The sequence below is a fragment of the Hyposmocoma kahamanoa genome, unplaced genomic scaffold (genome assembly GCF_003589595.1).
Source record: "Hyposmocoma kahamanoa isolate Upper Pololo Valley unplaced genomic scaffold, ASM358959v1 100021, whole genome shotgun sequence".
Classification (NCBI taxonomy): Eukaryota; Metazoa; Arthropoda; class Insecta; order Lepidoptera; family Cosmopterigidae; genus Hyposmocoma; species Hyposmocoma kahamanoa.
In genome coordinates, this window is record NW_020653200.1 from 13607723 (window position 1) to 13626078 (window position 18356).

The following is an 18356-nucleotide window of genomic DNA, read 5'->3' on the forward strand; positions in this document are numbered from 1 at the left end:
TTAAATATATTTTACAAAAAAAAATCGACTTTATATTCCTCCCATACAAAACGCCAATTTCATATGTAAGGACCTAATATTTATTTTTTCACTCAATTTATTATTTCAATAGTCAGGATTGTTTATTATAATGGTTGCAAAGGGACACCTAGCAAAGCAGAAGAACATTATGCTGGCAATTCAATGACAAATCAATAGTTACTTGTAAATAAAGCTTTAAAAATTTACCACTTCTCCAACAGTTTTAAGTTCTTGCTTGACGACTGACGTCTTCATAATTCTCCCGGCGCACACGACGGGGCACTGCGCGGCGATGACGTAAGGGCGATGAGGGAAGGGCATCATGAGGGCAGTGCCATAGTTATCCACGGGGGCTGCCGCCTCGTCGCCTACCGTCACGTCCACAGGGCATCCGAGTGTGTTCAACAACACCAGTCCGGTTTGATGGTGCTTTGGTACTTGCAAAGTTGAACGCTGTAAAAAAGTCAACAATGTCAACATGATCTTTGATAACCTATTCGGGTAAATCATATAAGTGCTTTGTTACAAATTTAGGAATTTGTATTTATTCGATAACGCTAAATGTAACACTCGAGTAATAATATAATAGCTAGAATATAACCGTAAATACAAAACTTGCACCTTAAAGGCATGAATCACTACGACTACGTCTGTAATCTTCTTCGTAACTTTATCACATTTTCTAATCTTTGAAACAAAATGCTCTTACGAACCTCGATACCAATCTGTAAAATTCCTGCAGAAATAAAAGCCAATGCGGCGAGCATGCCTCCGATGAACATTTTTTGCAAAGGTGGCAGGTCGGGCAGCAGAGGCCATGCACCACCCGGGCACATCGGGATCATGAGCAATACCATGGCCGGATTCATCACTTGCAGCTGGTCTGGCATCAGAGTTATCCCAAATACCTCGCTGCGAAGACGAGAAGCTTGAAACGTCCACCTGGAACCCTGGCATACAAAGCCAACACAGCAAAAAAGTCCAGTTTTATAAGTGGAAAGACATTCAAACTTAGTTTCGTTTCGGAATTTTATTTCGAATAATACGTAAAAAATAAATGGCATAGCAACCACATTCAATTATTTTATAATACATTAACCTAATGTAAAATCTTTCCTAACTACATACCTGTGTAGGGTATTAATTATTTCCATAGACTGACCTGTTGATCAAAAAGCGACCAGAATATTGGAACAGGCAGATACATGTAGAGGATGGAGAATACGAGTTTCATGTCAGAGACCAGCTTCTCTCCGTACTTGGCGGTGGAATAGTCGAGCCAGTGTTCACCTACACGCCGCGTCTCGCCGTGATCGCGGGACATCAGCTTCTTAATTGCGTACTGCATACGACAGAGAATAGTACTTATAGGAACTAAGCGACATCCGAAGTACACTCAATACACCGATTTGAGCGACGCGGTGGTGATACAATGAACGATAGGAAGGACGTAAGCTTTATACGTACAAGGTCCCAACAAACTAGGTACGGACAATTTTAGAGACGTCATTTCGCATCAGAAAAATTATGTTAAAATATAAATCAAAAATACTTTTTATGCGATTTCAAATTCTACCTACAAATCACCTGTGCATTATACTGACAACAAATTTAAGGCTGCTAGCAAATTGACTGCATACAGTCGATCTCGGCTGCATGTCGGTAGTTAATTCGCGAAGTCGTTATCCGAGATCTCGACTGCATGAAGTTGATAACGATTTCACGCATTAACTGCATGCAGTCAATCCGAGACCTCGACTACATGAAGTTGATAACGACTTCACGCATTAACTGCATGCAGTCGAAACCGACTTCATGCAGCCATGATCGACTGCATGCAGTCAACCTAATGCAGTTAATGCGTGAATGCGTTATCAACTTCATGCAGTCGCGGTTTCGGCAAATGATTGATTACGACTCTGCAAACATGCAGTCAATCTGATAGCAGCCTTAACATAGTCGACTGTAAACATCGCTTTGCTTCGTAAGTAATACCGTAACATTAATATTCTTTTTATTTATTTAAACATTTACTACATGGGACACACAATTATAAAAGGAAAACACGAACAAAAGGTTCTACTTATTCCATAAAGAAATTTCTTCCTGCAGACCTAAGTACATGATACTATAATTAAAATAAACGAGCTTACTTGCATAAGAAAACAAAAATTGTATAACACAAAAACAATATTATAACAATACATTAAAAATGCATGAACTATATATATAAATAGGTACTTAGATAAATACATATTTCATAATATAATATCAAGAAATGGATAGAATAATGGATAAATAATGCTCTTTAACTCTCAATATGAAAATACCTAACGATTTAATTTCGCGCACAGTAATAGGAAGTACTTACGTTCCAAAGTCTGACAGCATGAACAGTGAAGGAGCGAGAATAGAAACGGGAATTGAAAGATGAAAATAAAGACCTAACTGCTACGTTGATATAACTGATAACTAGGTAACTGGCATTCGTTTCAATTTTAACAGTGAAGTCGCCAGAGACATTTAAAAGGTTTCAAAAAAATGCCATGGAAAAGATTTAAATCACCATGTAATATTGTTAAAAGGGAATGTTTGGTCAGTCATAACTAAAATACACTTAATGCGATAAGATAACTAAGTTCAAAATTATTATAATGAGAGAAATAACTGGCTCTAAAAATATCCGTACCGAATATGTCAGCATTCTGATATGTTGTTCGATATATATCAAAAATGTCTGTCTCTGCCCGGGGCTGTTATGTGGAGAGATTTGTGACACTTCTTCCGGAAAGTCGAATGTTCTTTGGAAAACTTAAATAAAGAAAATATCGCAAGGACAAATGTAAAATACAAATTACATTGAAAAAAGCTCGTATGGCTAGATAAATAGGAGGGGAAAGTTTTTAAAATAGTTTATTCGATTACAAAACAAATTGTTTATTTCGAAATAACAATTATGAGACCAGTTATATATAATTGAAACACCTTTCCTGACTGAAACGATTCAAATCATAATGATTTCTTCGCGAGTCAGCAGCACAAGATGCTTGGAAAAGGCACACAGGTTTGCTATTTCAAGCATACCTTTTTTATTCTTATTTTGAAATTGTTGAATAGTTTAATAATAAGGAGCTATGGGTCTCTATTAATCCATCTCACGCCATTGCCTACACGAATGACTTCAATGTCGCGTAGCGGCGCGGTCTGCTCGGAGCTGTTATTATTAAATCCGAATGATTGAATTAGTCACAACTATATAGGGACAAGTCCATAATACACCGGAAGCCTTTGCCTGCAATAATATTCCTGTTATGGGTAAAGCAATACAGTTGTACGGACTAATAAGAGTCCAAATCCTCGGAATATTGGTGCACAGTGAACTTTGTTTCTAGGTCCACATTCTCAGTGTGACTAACAACGTTTTTATCGAGTTAATTGTTATTAATGTACATGATTACCGTAGCGCTAATTTGCATGTACCTATACCTTTGTGAATCACTGATATTGTCTCGACTAACTTATTGTGACGTTGTTCACAGTGGTTGTATCCTTACTAGGTTTTGAAGGTTAATACGACATAACGTATTTGAACTGACAACACTCAGTATCTGAACGCTGCAAAAGTATTAACCACGTCAGCTTGTCGTCAGCTACTAAACCAGAGAACTTACAGAGACACCCGAATATCGCAAGCTAACGTGGCCTCAGACCCGTATCAAGCACAAGTTCGGCCTGTCATTTATTGTCACTTTTTGAACTAGAGTTTTATTTCAAAACTCGAATAAGCTTTAAGACTCGAGTCCCTGCTCCGATGACTCGCGCGCATCTCCACTCGGACTCGCTGAGTGTTTCCGAGTCGTGCCAAATTGAGTAGAGTTTATAAATGTAGACTCCCGGACTCGAATTTTTTACAATACTATTTTTGCTTCGATGAATTAGTACGACCATGCTTAAAATTAATCTGAAAATCGGTATCATATAACACCTGAGATGTGGCAGTGGGGACGAATAAATATTGCCGTTTTTAATAATGCCTGGGAGCCTAAAAAGGCTGCCTTGGCAGAATCATAATATGATTTAAGTAACAATTCATATTTTGAATTTTCAAATGAAACAAAAAACGCAATTCATCTGTTTGACAGTGTTCTATAGAGACGTCCACATTACAGATTATCTGTGGCTATTTCATTTTATAGCGAATATCCATCCTGTTATCACAGACAACCTTCACTTTACGCCTACTTTGAATGCTAATGAAATTTAATTTAATTGATATAGAAATAGATTTAATTGTCGATAATTGTCTGGTACCTTGGCTTAGTGTACCTATTTACCTCAGGCCAACCTCCAGTATGAATAAAGCTTCATTTAGAATTGGCGACATAACTATCGTTGAAGTAAAACCGCACAAGCTTAGAGGGGCACAAAAGCGAAGGGTTAGCGTCTCAAAAAAGGACAGTTGATGCTCCATCATTCATCAATCATGGAGATAGTTTCACTCGCGTTAGTTGCACAAAAACTTGTGTATAAAAGCACTACATGGCAATGTGAAATTGATTGATACCTCCACGTCTTGCTATGCTATTATCGTGATGGATGACATGAACCACCTTCGTTGTGAAAGATTTCTACGTCATCAATAATATGTGGCTGATTACGTTACACTACCGTTCTGCGTCGGATAATAGATAGGCATACGTGGGTTAGCAATTAATCTGCCTTCGTCGTAACTATCTGTTACATTCTGTAGAAACAATTTCTACCATTCAAAATAACTAGACCGCTCTACCACACCACATAAAAATGTTCAAAAAATCGCTTCTATAGGTTTTACCGTATTCAGAGAAGATACACTAGGTTCATCAACAAGTTGTGCGTCTGGTAGTAAGCGACACCTCTGCCCGTAACAGCTGCAATACCGCTCAGAGCTTTAAATCGCAAGATTTAAGGGGCACTGCCTCTGCGCGCGACAGAGGCTTAAGTTGAAAAAAACCTATGCGCCTGTAGATTCACCAGCATCCATCTTTACTGATTTCACATTACTGATTGGCGGTAGAAACAGTAAAGTGACAGTAGCTCCCTGGACGAACTTTTTCGTATGGAGTTCTACTGCCACGTAAGTTCTGTACCTCCAGTGTAAAACGGTTAAACTCGAGTTTATCCAAAATGTGGATTTTGATACCATTGCGTGTTTTTCGTAATGCTACATCGTTTGTTTGATACTTGTGGTTATGCGATCATTAGCTCCGAAGATAACGATTGTGCAAACGGATTAATGTCAGCAAACATTTGCAAGTAATTTGTTCAAAATGGTTTATTTTTAATTTATCTCAAAAGCAATAGCGACATTCGCAAATCGTATGTTTTAATTATGATTAATGTCTCCTTTTACCTGTATGAACAAATTAAATGTCGTACGAGTGTTGGTGTAAAGAGATGAAACTATACATATTTTGTTTTATAATACCGGCCTAATATTGTGTAAAGCGGTACTATTTCACTTTGATCACTTTTTGATTTCTTTAAATAAACTCTAACCATTTTATACATTTCCATTTTTTGTGTAAAGGGGTATAAACAATTTATGTATGCCAATATCTCTGTCATTTTTGCAAAATACAGGTTAGTTTTACAATCAACTTATTACGTACCCTTTATTCTATCTGAAAAGATTTGAAAAAATACTTTTTTTTTGGGGAATGAGAAAAAAACTGATTCAAAACGAGTTTTTGCTCTAATGTAAAATAGCATTTTTTGAGTTTAACCCATTTACACTGGAGGTACAGAGTTGTACTCGTGTACATAGATAAGGATAAATATAAACAGAAGAGAGTAATTGTGTAAGGGGTGTAAACGGATTGATATTTTAAACTGATGCAACTTACCCATGCGCACGATACGAATTTTATTGTGACATTATCGCGAGGTTTCTTTATTCTGTACCACTGTTTCCCGGCCACGAACACCACTGAAATGTATATAAATAAATTTACCAAATGTGCAGTGTAATAAAAATATCAGCATTTGGAGCACGTCGCGTAGAAGAAAACTAAGGTCTTGTCGCTGTCTATGATTATCAATATCCAATATCTTCCAAGCTCTTATTATTCCCGTAAACCCTCAACAATTAGCCAACAAATGGTGGCAAAGCGTAGTTTTGCGGCAATGTAATTTCGCGATGAAGAAATAATCGGAAGAAAATCAAATAACGTAAACGAAAAATAAATCAAAATGTCGGCTCAATATCGAATTGAACCTTTGAAAAAGGATAACTACTACACCTGGTGCATCCACGCCCATACAATACTTATTAAATCCAAATTTTGGAGCTATGCCAGCGGTGAAAAAATATTGGCAGCGGATGCTGTAGCTGAAGATAAAGCTAAATTTACGCAGCAAAATATATTAGCACGTTCCGAGCTACTTCTGCTGATCTCGCCGTTGGAATTAAAGCTGGTAAAGAGCTGTAAAACTGCCAAAGAAATATGAAAAAAATTGAAAGGGCTTGTCAGAGTCGGGGCCCTGCCCGTATGACCACGCTACTCAAACAATTAATATTAAAAAAGACATCAGCGAATAGCGAAGACGTCTGTGACCATTAAAATAAATTAATGGATGTGGTCGCCAAACTCACAAGCATAGATTTAACTAGTGAACTAGTTAGTGTCTATAATAATGTTATATAGCCTCCCCTCGTCCTGCGACAATTTTAGAAACGTAGTAGAGTTAAGAGATCAACTTCCCTCTCCGGAAGACCTCAAAATTAAAATAATCGAAGAAAGTGAAGCAAGAAGGAATACAAGCACAAACGCAGAAATAACAAATAAAGGAGAAGGTGCTTTCTACTCAAAAAATAAAATACCTTATTGCCGAAAATGTAGAAAAAAGGGTCCTTCGACTGAAAAATGTTGGAGTAGATTTAGACCGAATAAAAGGGATAAGTAATAATAGATGATTATACTAGTTATTGGTATGTCTAATTCATCAAATAAAAAAATGTAGAAAATATTAAAAATGAAAAAATAATATAAATAAAGGTGGAGAAATTAGAGAATAGACAGTTTTTAATTTAAACCTCCAAAGTGACAATGGTACTGAATATTGCAATAAAGAATTTAATGCATATGTAAAGGAAATTGAATAAAAAGAATGCTTATTGCCCCGTACACGCTACAAAATAACGCACACGCGCACACACTCATAGCCCTAGGGAAACCCTTTATCGCGGATGCCATGGATAAACACATAAACAACTACAAATTACATCCAGACTCACGAGAGAAATAAATGTAGACCTCACAATTTTTCTACTGGCCCGGGAATCGAACCAGGGACCTATGTGTGGCAGTCCAGGGTGGTAGCCGAATGGCTACAGAGGCAGATTGAAAGTGGATGGTAAGAGAATGGATGAATGAATGGAAAAATCGAAACCTGGTCGGAAGAGCTTGATATTTAATGAATGAATAGAATCAGGAGTACCCGAAAGACTACGGGCAGAAGCGATATACACCGCTAACTATTAATTAACAGCAGTCCAGCAAAAGTGATTAATGAAACACCTTACGAAAGGTGGATTGATCGTTTGCCGTCTTCGATACACCTTAAAGTTTTCGGTCAAAAAGCGTAAATACATAAAAAGACTCGAAAAATAAAGTTTTCCTCGAAAGCAATAGTCGGAAGCCCTGGCTATGCGCAGAATGCAAAGGGTTTTAGGATATACTCACCGGTAAAGAACGATGTCATCGTTAGTCGTTACGTTAAAGTGTCTGAAACCTTCTACTATGAAAAGGAAAATGAAAATTTACGTATATGACGAGATGGTATTAGATGAACCAGAACCAGTTAAAGAAACCATTGTTGTCGATATACCAGTATCTACCATAGTACCGGACGAAATTCCAAAAGAGAAGACACCAGATCCGTCGCCTGACATACAGCCTTCGTCCAACTCAAGACCTAAAAGGTTACAAAAAGATCCAATTTGGATAAAGGATTTTGTTTTGGAAAGCGTATCCAACCTACAAGTCAATGGTAATGAGGAAGTATGGTATAGTAACGACAAAGTGAAGCGACACCCAATAACGAATTCATAAACACTGTTTGTAATAGCGTCAGGGACGACGAGTAGGATGACGCCATAATGGACGAAATACATGCACATATCAAGAACGGCACATGGGTGACTACGAAGAAAAGAGATGAAATAAAGCTGATGGGCTTCAAAATGGTGCTGAGAAAGTAAGAGAAAAGCCAGATAAGTCGCTCGAGTGTTCACGCAGCGACCAGCAATATACTACGAAGAGACTTACGCACCTACAACAAAAATAGAGCTCTATACGAACAGTCCCAGCATTGTCAGTCGCGGAGAATTTGAAACGTTGGCAAATGAATGTCACTAAACGGAGATTTAAATTATAGAATTTTTATGAAAAAGCCAGATTTCCTAGAAAGGTTTATCTTGAATACGGTGACTAATAAAGACGACATGGCAGTACTACGAAAGGCCGCAATAGTGTTGGAGTACTGTACCAAAACTAAAGGACAGAAAGTATGTGAATTAAAAATATCTCTTTACGGCTTGAAACAATCCGGAAGATAATGGTTCCTAAAACTTATCAGTGAGTTGCAGAACATAAGGTTGTGTCCCTTCACAGGCTGTCTCTTGAGTTTACCTGCTTGAAAAAGGAAAATAGAAAGTCATTCAGCTTAGGTGGATGATCTGCTTGTGATATATTCGAGTGAATCAATCTCAAATTAAAAACAAAGTCAAGAATATACTAAAACAATAATTCGAAATGAAAGATTTAAGAAAGAGCTTCTTGGAATTGAAATTCGAGAAAGTCAAAACACTATAAGGATAAGCCAAGGAAAATATATTGATAAAGTTTTAGATAAAACCAGAGAGGGCGCCCCTGTGCTCTAGTAAACATTTGACTCCGTATACTAATTTTCAATTTCGTGGAATAAGTGCAGTGCTGGTGTTAATTGATTTAAGTTAACGTTCGTAGTGTTCTAATTAAGCTACACAAGTGTTATCCCGCAAAAAATCGAAAAGGAAGTTTAAAAAATAAGCTAAATCAAGTTTGCCTTTTACAACATTAATTATTGCAAAAACACAAATTATTCCGTTTAATCAAAACCAAATTCGTGTAAAGAAACATCTTAAAAACTCCGGGACAGCAATCAGCTTAATGTTCGAGGTACGTCTAAAAATTGTTATACTTAATAAATAATTTATATAATTTTTAGTGAATCTTTCTAAGTCATAATTTAAAGTGGCTGTGTTCAAATATTTGTTATTACGTATATTGAATAATAGTATATTGTTATTTCTGAATTTATACAATATGTTGCATATGTTTGTTAGTAGTCTAAAGGAATTTATCATTACACCCCACAGAAAAAACAATACGATCTTCTTTGGTTATAACATTTGTTATGTGAGTTAAGTCATTTACAATATGTGAGCTAGAAGCATAAGGTTTTACTACTGCTCTTACGTTGTATCTATCATTCTACTGGTCTTTTCTGTAATAGTGAAGTGTGTATTGTAGTCTAGGCTCTACTCTATGAGTAGAATCACTGGCTGAATGAATAGTTTTGTAATTAGAAAGTGTTATAAAAAAGGAAATAAGAAGAGAACATCTTGATACAGAACGAAATATAACCCAACGTTGAAAGTATGTGAAAGAATACAATAAAGCATATTTTGAAGATTATTCCAGTTTAAATTCACAAAAGTACCTCTCGCTACACAACCCAAACTACGCCCCAGTTACAAACGGTGGAATTCGCCGGTTTACAAATGAAGAAACTACGAATCCCGAAGTGAAAATTTTTTATATTTTTATTTTGAAAAATCTGCCAATGGAAGAGATATAACTCAAGCCTGCAAATGTTGGACGCAAGCTTACGAATAATGAAAGGATTCCGATGAAGAAAAGTCCATTGTGAAATATTTTTATATGTTGTTACGACACAACTTCCAGGAAAGCGTACATAAGGTCGTAATTTATTTTTTTATATTTAATATTGATTTATAATTGGTGCCAGTAAAATGTGCGAGAAGAGATTATGTATTGTGTACCGGCACAAAGATTTAAAGGATTCAACGACGTAGATGAGTTTTTGAATCAATTTGAGGCCATTAGTGTATTAAATAATTGGTCTGATGTGCATAAGAGATACGTGTTGGCATTGTATTTGGAGGGGCCAGCTCTACAATGGTATAAAATGTATTTTTCTTCATACATGACGTATGATGTGATTGCACAGAAGTTAAGAGAGGAATTTCCCTCACAAATAGATTACGCCCGAGAATTTTATTATAGGCGACAGGGGCCTAATGAATCGCTGATAAGTTATTTTTATAGTTTAGATAAGTTAGCGACGAAAGCGAATATTCAAGATGTTCAGTTTATTAAACATTTCTTGAAGTCTTTGATACCCAATTTTCAATGGATCCTGGCTAGTAATTTGTATTTATAAAGAGGAGTTGAGAAAAACAATTATACAAGTAGATGATATATTTAATCACAGTTATGATGTGAGTCGACAAAATATTGATTTGCCAGTATTTTGTCACATGGAGCACTCTCACTGTTGGCAAACACAGGGTGACTCCGCACCGATAATTAGACCCGAGTCTAAGCAGTCGGAATATCAAGTGCCACGAGCACCAGTCGTGCATCAGGATACGCCAAGTCAAGGGTATTCACAGGCACATAGTAGGGGATCTTCGTCGGGATCTCCTCAACTTGGATGTCAGCAAAGCGCAGCTGAACATTTAGGAAATTTGTCTACAATTGATAGTTTTTTGTTTTTAATAAAAATGGATACACCTTTTGTATCCATTTTTATTCGTTTTCCGTGCAGTTAAGTTTTACAGGAGTGGCCTCAACTAACTGCTATATAAAACTACAATAGATTCTTAAGGAGGGTACTTTGATAACTTTCTATTTATGTATTTATTAGTAGATTCAAGTTAAAATAGTCATAGATTAATTTTCTTTCTATGAAATATTTTGAATGCGTCAAAACTTTTTTCGAATTTATTTCAATATCGTTTTGAAAATATCGAAATAAATTTGTTCCCTATCGTCAATTGAGTTCGACGTCGAGCATTTTGCATATCTATATAAAATTTTCGATTTTGTCAAGCTTTGACAAAAAAGTTTTTTGTTTACGATGATTCTAAGTAGAAATATAGTCGTACATTTTTTCACTTTGTATAAATAGAAATGCTTTGAAGTAGTGTTGCTGATAAAAGGTAAAAATACAACTGCAGTTAAACCTACCTAAAATGTACAAAATGTTTTTTTTTATACATGACAGGCAGATGACCGATGATAAAAGGGTTTATGTGTGAAAGACTCCCGGAAAGCTCACTTCATTCAAATTAATTAAATTTTATTAATAATTTATAGATTTAGTTTTTAAGCTTATTTGCAACACCCTGACTGGGTTATGTACAATACCAAATTTTATTGTAAGAACTTTTTATTATGTACATGTGCAATATGAGATACATAAATAGATAATTAAATAGACTGAAATAGAATAGAAATGGAATGGATTCCATCTAATGTAAAATGGAAAAAGGGAATCCAAACCTGACGGAAACTAGTACAGTGGTAATATAATCACCACTCTAGCCACCTCCACCCTACATGCAAGATGTCTCTTTAAGCCTCGTTTGAAGGACCTCATATCATAAGACGGAGGGAATACGTGCCCTGGAAGGGTGTATCATTTCTCAACTGTGCGACAAAGGAAGGTGCCACCAAACCTTTTGTTCTCGATGGAATACGGCAAGTTGTTAAACGGTGACTACGAAGGCTAACACGTGTGCTTCGGAGCAGGAAAGGGGAGGGCGGGATAAGGTTGAACAGTTCTTCAGAGCACTCGCCATGGTACATCCGATAAAAGGTGTTAAGTGATGCAACGTCACTACGCAGTTTTAGAGGTTCAAAGTGTGATGAGACATCTTCATCGCCAATGACTCATGAGGAGCGACTCTGCAAACTGTCCAAGGCATCGAGAAGGTACTTGGCGGAGCCATCCCAGAGGTGCGAACAATACTCAACGCAAGACCTAACTTGTGTTTTGTACAACAGGCATAATTGGACAGGCGCAAAGAAACGACGCACCTTGTTCAGGACACCGAGTTTTCGTGAAACTGTTTTGATCACCGTTTATATGTAACTCTTTGGGCTCAGATCGCAGCAGACCTCCAAACCAAGCAAGGCGATACTGCTTTGATGCGTCAGATTTATAGCCATCAGAGAAAGAGCGGGAAGAACGGTGTCAACTTTGCCGTAAACGCGCAGACCTGTGTTTTCTTGGCATTGAACTCAACAAGATTTTTCAAACCCCAATCACGTATGAGGTCAAAACTCCATTGAGCCCAATCACAAGATCTGAACGCTCTCTTTCGGTTTCAGCGCGTCTAGCCGAGTGTCAGCCATGACATCCCCCATGAACTGTGCTATCATGTTATCGGCCGAAATCCATACTGACGATCATTAATTATGGAGTGATCTTCTAGGTATTGGATCAGTTGCTTGTTGAGGATCCGTTCGAACACTTTGCATATGATGACAGTGATGGCTATGGGGCGGTAATTAGTCGAGCCTGAACGATCGCCTTTTTTAGGGACAGGTTGTACATTACCCTCTCTCCAAGAGTCCGGTACACGACCAGAAGAAAACGACAGACGATACAGACGCGTTAGCACTGGGGACAACTCTGATGCGCAGTTTTTCAGAACAACCGCTGGGATGCCAGCAGGACCACTAGCTTTCCGAACGTCAAGAGACTGCAGCTCCACACGCACATCACGGTGTCTAATACGAATATCAGGCATCCTGTTACAGTCGTCGAGTCGGGAGTTAAACGCAAAGCGATTTGCTATGAGATCAGCTTTCTCTTGCGGTTTGTGGGCTAGTCAGAGCATTTCAGCGGGGGGAGCGAGAGTAGGCAGAAGTTTGAAGTAATGGCCCTTGCAACACGCCAGTTGGCCCTTGCAACACGCCAGTATCTACGGCTGTTCGTAGGTTGCGTTCGAAGCTCTTGGCGAACTCGTGTAACGCGCTGAGCATCCGCTCTGATGGACGCCCTTTTGCAAGACATGGTGGCGTTATTATAGGCTGTCTTTAATGAGTTCGTTTTAGGATCATGTGAAGCCCGCCCCCTGATCCAAGCACGGTATGCAGCCTGTTTGTTCTCAACAGCCTTCGCACAATCACGGTTAAACCAGCGGTTATGCCTCCCATTACCGACGAGACCTGAATGCGGGATATAGTATTCCATCCCTAATAAGATCGCATCAGCAACAGCAGATACACTAGCTGTTGAGTCCACCTCACTAAAGCAGTGCTGACGCCAAGAGACGGATGCACGGTAGTCCCGCAAGCCGTCCCAATTTGCAGATGCGTAATTCCAAATGCGGCATTTAGCCTTTATATTTGGCTTCTTAAATCTGTGAAACTTTAGCGGATACCAAACAGTGATCCGAGGTGCCCAGAGGGGCTCGGCCCCTATCCGTCTGGGCGAGAAATCAACAGAAGGTCCAATAAAGAGGTGTTGTGAAGGTGGTGTCACGTATAAGGTGATTACTAACCAGACGGGTTTTCAAGTCCTACCACCGGTAGAGCTGTTGGTAGCTCAGTGTTCCTTTAGTCGCCTCATACGACATCCATGGGAAGAGTTAGAGGCGGTGATTTGTATTCTAATCCGTCACCGCACGGATTAAAAGTGTAAGTGTGCATTTGTTGTTTTAAGAAATAGTCTAGCATGTCGTGCGTATTGAAGGATTAGGTAGTGATGGATGATTCATAGGATACCTATGCAATACAGTACCTATGGAAATAAAGACGAGAAGAACGGGAAAACCAAAGCCAAGCGCGTAGCACGTGTCATCTCCGAAGCACATGGCACACCGGCGTAGAGCGGGCGTAACTATCATGCCCATGAATCCACCCAGGTTCACCGTGCAGTAGAAAATAGAGAAGAACTTCTGCAGTCGATCGTTCTCCTCCGGTAACCGGAACTGTACATAAATAACTAGATACTTAAAAAAAATATTTGTTAAGCAAAATACATAAATTTCAAACAAAAAAGATTAATTAAAATAAAAAAGCATGTCAAAAGAGTCCACGACTCAGCATCTGAAGATTATGCTAATTACATAGTTCTGGCCGTTATTCTTTTAACTTTAAACTAAAGACACGATATTTAGGAGGTACATACGTAATAATTAGTAGCAATCAATGCATCAATCCCATTGACTTACAATTATATGGACGTCGGGTCCGCGCTAAAAAGTGTCCGAACTTATAGGGCGTTAAAATCGTATACAGAGCCTCATTCACGCTTTAGTCTTCGTTTGTTCGACTGACAGCGCGCTTGTCAATGATGCCGTATTGTGTAGTAAAACCTTGTAAAAATTACTCAACTAAAGTGAAAAAACAGGGTGGTATATCATATTTTCAGTAAGTACTACATTGTGTTGTCATAGTTATCATTTAAAAGTGTTATTTTTGCACTAGTATATATAGTATTTAATTTATATTTAAATTAATCGTAAATATAAATTACAAAAGCAATGAAAACAATCAAATAGCTAACTGTCTCTTTCCGACTCATAGCTTGCGTAAAAGACTGAACGAGACCCAACACGTCAATTTCAATTGTATCAAACACAAAGCGTTTGAAATATTTAGAACAAAAATTTCATAGAGTCGCTTTGATGCTAATGTTATTATTAAAATATTTTTTAATACATGTTAGCAATACTTTCAAGTATTGTTCTTCTCTTTCTACGGCTTGGGGGTTACGAATCAGAAGACCGAAAATACATTTGCCCGAAATAACGTTTGCATGAATTTCCATAATCCCGAAAGTATTTTTTTAGGTTTTTTTTTTAGAATATTGCAAAACAAACCTAAGCTAACTTAGTCTTTTCTTCGTAATATGCATCCAAAACTCCCTAAAGCATAACGGTTTTATCATGAATCGGTTTTCAGGATTATGAAAATTTCGGGCAAAAAATTTCATTTTCATTTCATTTCATTTCATTTCATTTCATTTCATAAGAAAATTAAAAAAAAACAGCTTTGCCAACATTGCTAGTAAGAACTGGTTTTTGGTGCCTAGGCATTATATTAAATTTTATTAAATTTATATTAAATCTTTGGTATGTTATTACATCAATGAGTGAACTGTGCATAGAAAGGAGAGAATACAGGAATTTATCCAGTAAACATAGCTTGAACTTAAGGAGAAAGTGACAAGTATTAACAGAGAACATCTTACACCGCCAAAATGCATTAAAAATCAAAAGTTGGATGAATTACTAAATATACCAACTTAAGAAACAAAGAAGGTAATTGAAGCAGACTGACACTGCAAATTAAATAGGATTTCTTTAAAAGTTTAAGCAATTTGTAGCTTTCACATTCAAACAATGCATAATAATACAAATAGTACAACCTTGATAGCCTAACGGTTTGCACTGTGGGCACTGGATGAGAAATTTCCGGGTTCGATACCGGTAGGATCAATTTAACAAATTAATTTTTCTAAATGGTTCTGGTCTTGGTATTCTATTATAAGACAATCACCTGGTCTGAAACTAGGGAACTCTCTGTATATACTCCCCATGAGTATCAGAGCTACAGAATCCCAGAGCAGAACCAAGTTACAAAAGTTCATTTCCCAACTTGGTTCTACCGGGAATCGAACCTGGGACCAAGAACGATGGAATTTATTTCGGGGCACAACTCGGAACACCCAGGCCAAAACAACTTTCGAAAAGTTCACATTTAGTTTTATAGTTGATTGAGCTGATTTTTTACGGTTTTTAAAAAAATTCTCGAATAACTCGAGAAATCGGGTATGAGTATTCTCAAACCTCAAGAAAAAAAAATCAGACACCCTAGATCGTAATGAATGTCATTGTATAAAATTCAACATTTACATATAATATTTATTTATAAATAATAAAGGCTACTACATTATACCTGTGTTCAAGTACTTTTCACTAGAAGCTACGTAAGGTGCATTTTGGTAAGTTTCCAGTAGAATCTGAATATGGTGTTTTTTTGCGCCTTTCAATTGTTGCAAGCAAAATTAGACAGTACTGCGATGACATTACAATTTAAATTCAACGTTTTAGCTTTTTCATATTCCTTTACATGTCACTACGTATAAATAGGTTGCTTGGGACATTTTATTCGTGGTTTTTGTATTAGACCCGTCGTCCATTTATTTGTAAGTCAATGATCAACCCAATGTAAATTTCTAGGAATCCTATCTTAGTGAGAACTTAGAATTTTCAATTATCATTTTTTCAAAAAATTAATTCAAAAAATTAATTATCATTCGCTTTAAAATTTTTTAATTGGTAAACAAACATTTTAAAACATTTTCACCCACATAGTGCTAAAAAAACGTGATTTTTATTGAAGAAGGCATGGACACGAAATGTTTCGAGCCTTTGTAAATCCAATAAAATATTACAGGGCTAATAAGAAAAGAAATTAATGTGTTTATAATACAAATATATCAACGTAGACCTGGTCTCCGCCAAAAGCCGCCACACAAGGTTTAATGCCACCTGTGCCTGTAGCGATCAGCGCCAGCCCCAGCATCGAAGTGGATCTGTACAAAGTGTCTGTCGCTTGTTTTATTGTGTCGTGTTTAACACAATCACTTAATAGAATCTGCCATGTCTGTATTTTTTATAGGTAATACCAAAGAGATGATGATTAATGAAGTTGTTATTGTTTTCTTTCAGTTTCCATTTAATATACATACCCATAGGATATGTAATTATATTAGACCTTGGACATTTTAATGAATTGAATTTCTTAAGAGGAGTCTCACGTGAATTCTTATGAGACTCCATCCAATATCTCGAATCATCATCAACCCATTTATATATCTCACTGCTGGGCATGGGTCTCCTTTCAGACGAGGGTATAGGCCATAGTCAGCCACGCTGGCCCAATGCGGGTTGGGGACTTCACACGTTTTCCGAGGGTTGTGAACCTTCTTCAACGTGCAGGTTTCATCACAATGTTTTCCTTCGCCGAAAAGCTCATGATCAAATTATATTTCGCACATGAATTCCGAGAAAGTCAGAGGTGCGATGCCCGGATTCGAACCCCCGACCTTCTACTTGACAGGCAGTAGGTCAAACCATTAGGCTACCACGGCTTATATCTCGAATATAATGATTATTATTATTATATTTCTTTAGCTGTGAAGCCACAAGTTTAGGTAATTAATTAACGTTGTGAGGTGTCATTATATTAAACTTACGTAGGCGGCAACATGAGCGGAGGTATCGCAGAACAGCATGTCAACACCGTGCCGACCAAATATATGATTGAGAAATATAATATGACTCTGGAAAAGAGTCAATATTGAGGGACGTTTCATTAGTATATACCCTATACACATAAAATCCCACATAAACAGTCTAAAGTGTGAGTCACACTTACATCCCAAACAGATTCACACCCACAATCACAGCTGTTGCAGTTTACCGCAATCTTTTTAGTTTACCTTAATCAAGATAAATTAATATACCTTTCGCCGAGTCTTTGTACTTACTTGTACCTTCCTATGAAATTGTCCGCCAAAATAGCACCCACAAGTGGCATTGCATAACACATCATGATAAATATATGATACACTACAGTGGCAACGTTTTCGTGTAAACAAAGCACGTTCCTCAGGTAAAGAGACAAAATTGCTGCAAAGAAGTGCCACGAAAATTGAAGTTGCTATTTATTATGTATAACGTGTTAACAATTTTAAAAAGGTAGCTTACTTCTCAGTCCACAGAAAGAAAATCTTTCGCAAAATTCTGTAGCTATTATACAAAATATAGATGTAAGGTGTCTATGAAACATTTTCAGACGCTAATTAAATAGGGCACTTTGTAAGAACTGTATTTACTCCCTTTCTATTTTTAGATTTCTTTAAAAAGAAATACAGGTTCAATTAATTTCTACTTATGAAACTGATGGTAATTGGCAAAGGAAATGCAACCACTAAGTCTATCACAACAATGTGAACAAAATTAAATAAAATCACTTTGACTTCAAACTAAACTTCAATATCATTACTTCACTTCACTTTTTATTTTTATGGCTCCATCATTATGAGAAATGATGATTTCGCCAATGTCACGGTTGAAAGAAAAAAAAACGAAACAAAAAAAAATTCGCTAAGCTCTAATGGTGTTGGTAAGTTGGACCACGGGAGTACTCAGTTGAGAAAAGAAAACAGTTTTATTTGAGATCTTTCAGTCTTTTTGAAGTTTG

The 18356-nt window shown here is 37.1% G+C and overlaps 1 protein-coding gene across 1 annotated transcript in view; it reads right to left on the reverse strand.

The window, feature by feature from the left end:
• LOC113228757 (solute carrier family 15 member 1-like) overlaps nucleotides 1–17969 on the reverse strand; it is a 48561-nt gene extending 30592 nt beyond the window's left edge. The window contains exons 1-9 of the mRNA XM_026462124.1: nucleotides 17861–17969; nucleotides 17641–17782; nucleotides 17347–17433; nucleotides 16599–16683; nucleotides 13882–14071; nucleotides 5907–5989; nucleotides 1184–1363; nucleotides 735–971; nucleotides 229–474 (exon numbers count right to left, since the gene is read on the reverse strand). Coding sequence (XP_026317909.1) covers nucleotides 229–474; nucleotides 735–971; nucleotides 1184–1363; nucleotides 5907–5989; nucleotides 13882–14071; nucleotides 16599–16683; nucleotides 17347–17433; nucleotides 17641–17782; nucleotides 17861–17942 — 1332 coding nt within the window. The 5' untranslated portion in view covers nucleotides 17943–17969. The remainder of the gene's footprint in view (nucleotides 1–228; nucleotides 475–734; nucleotides 972–1183; nucleotides 1364–5906; nucleotides 5990–13881; nucleotides 14072–16598; nucleotides 16684–17346; nucleotides 17434–17640; nucleotides 17783–17860) is intronic.
• Nucleotides 17970–18356: the final 387 nt, after the last annotated feature.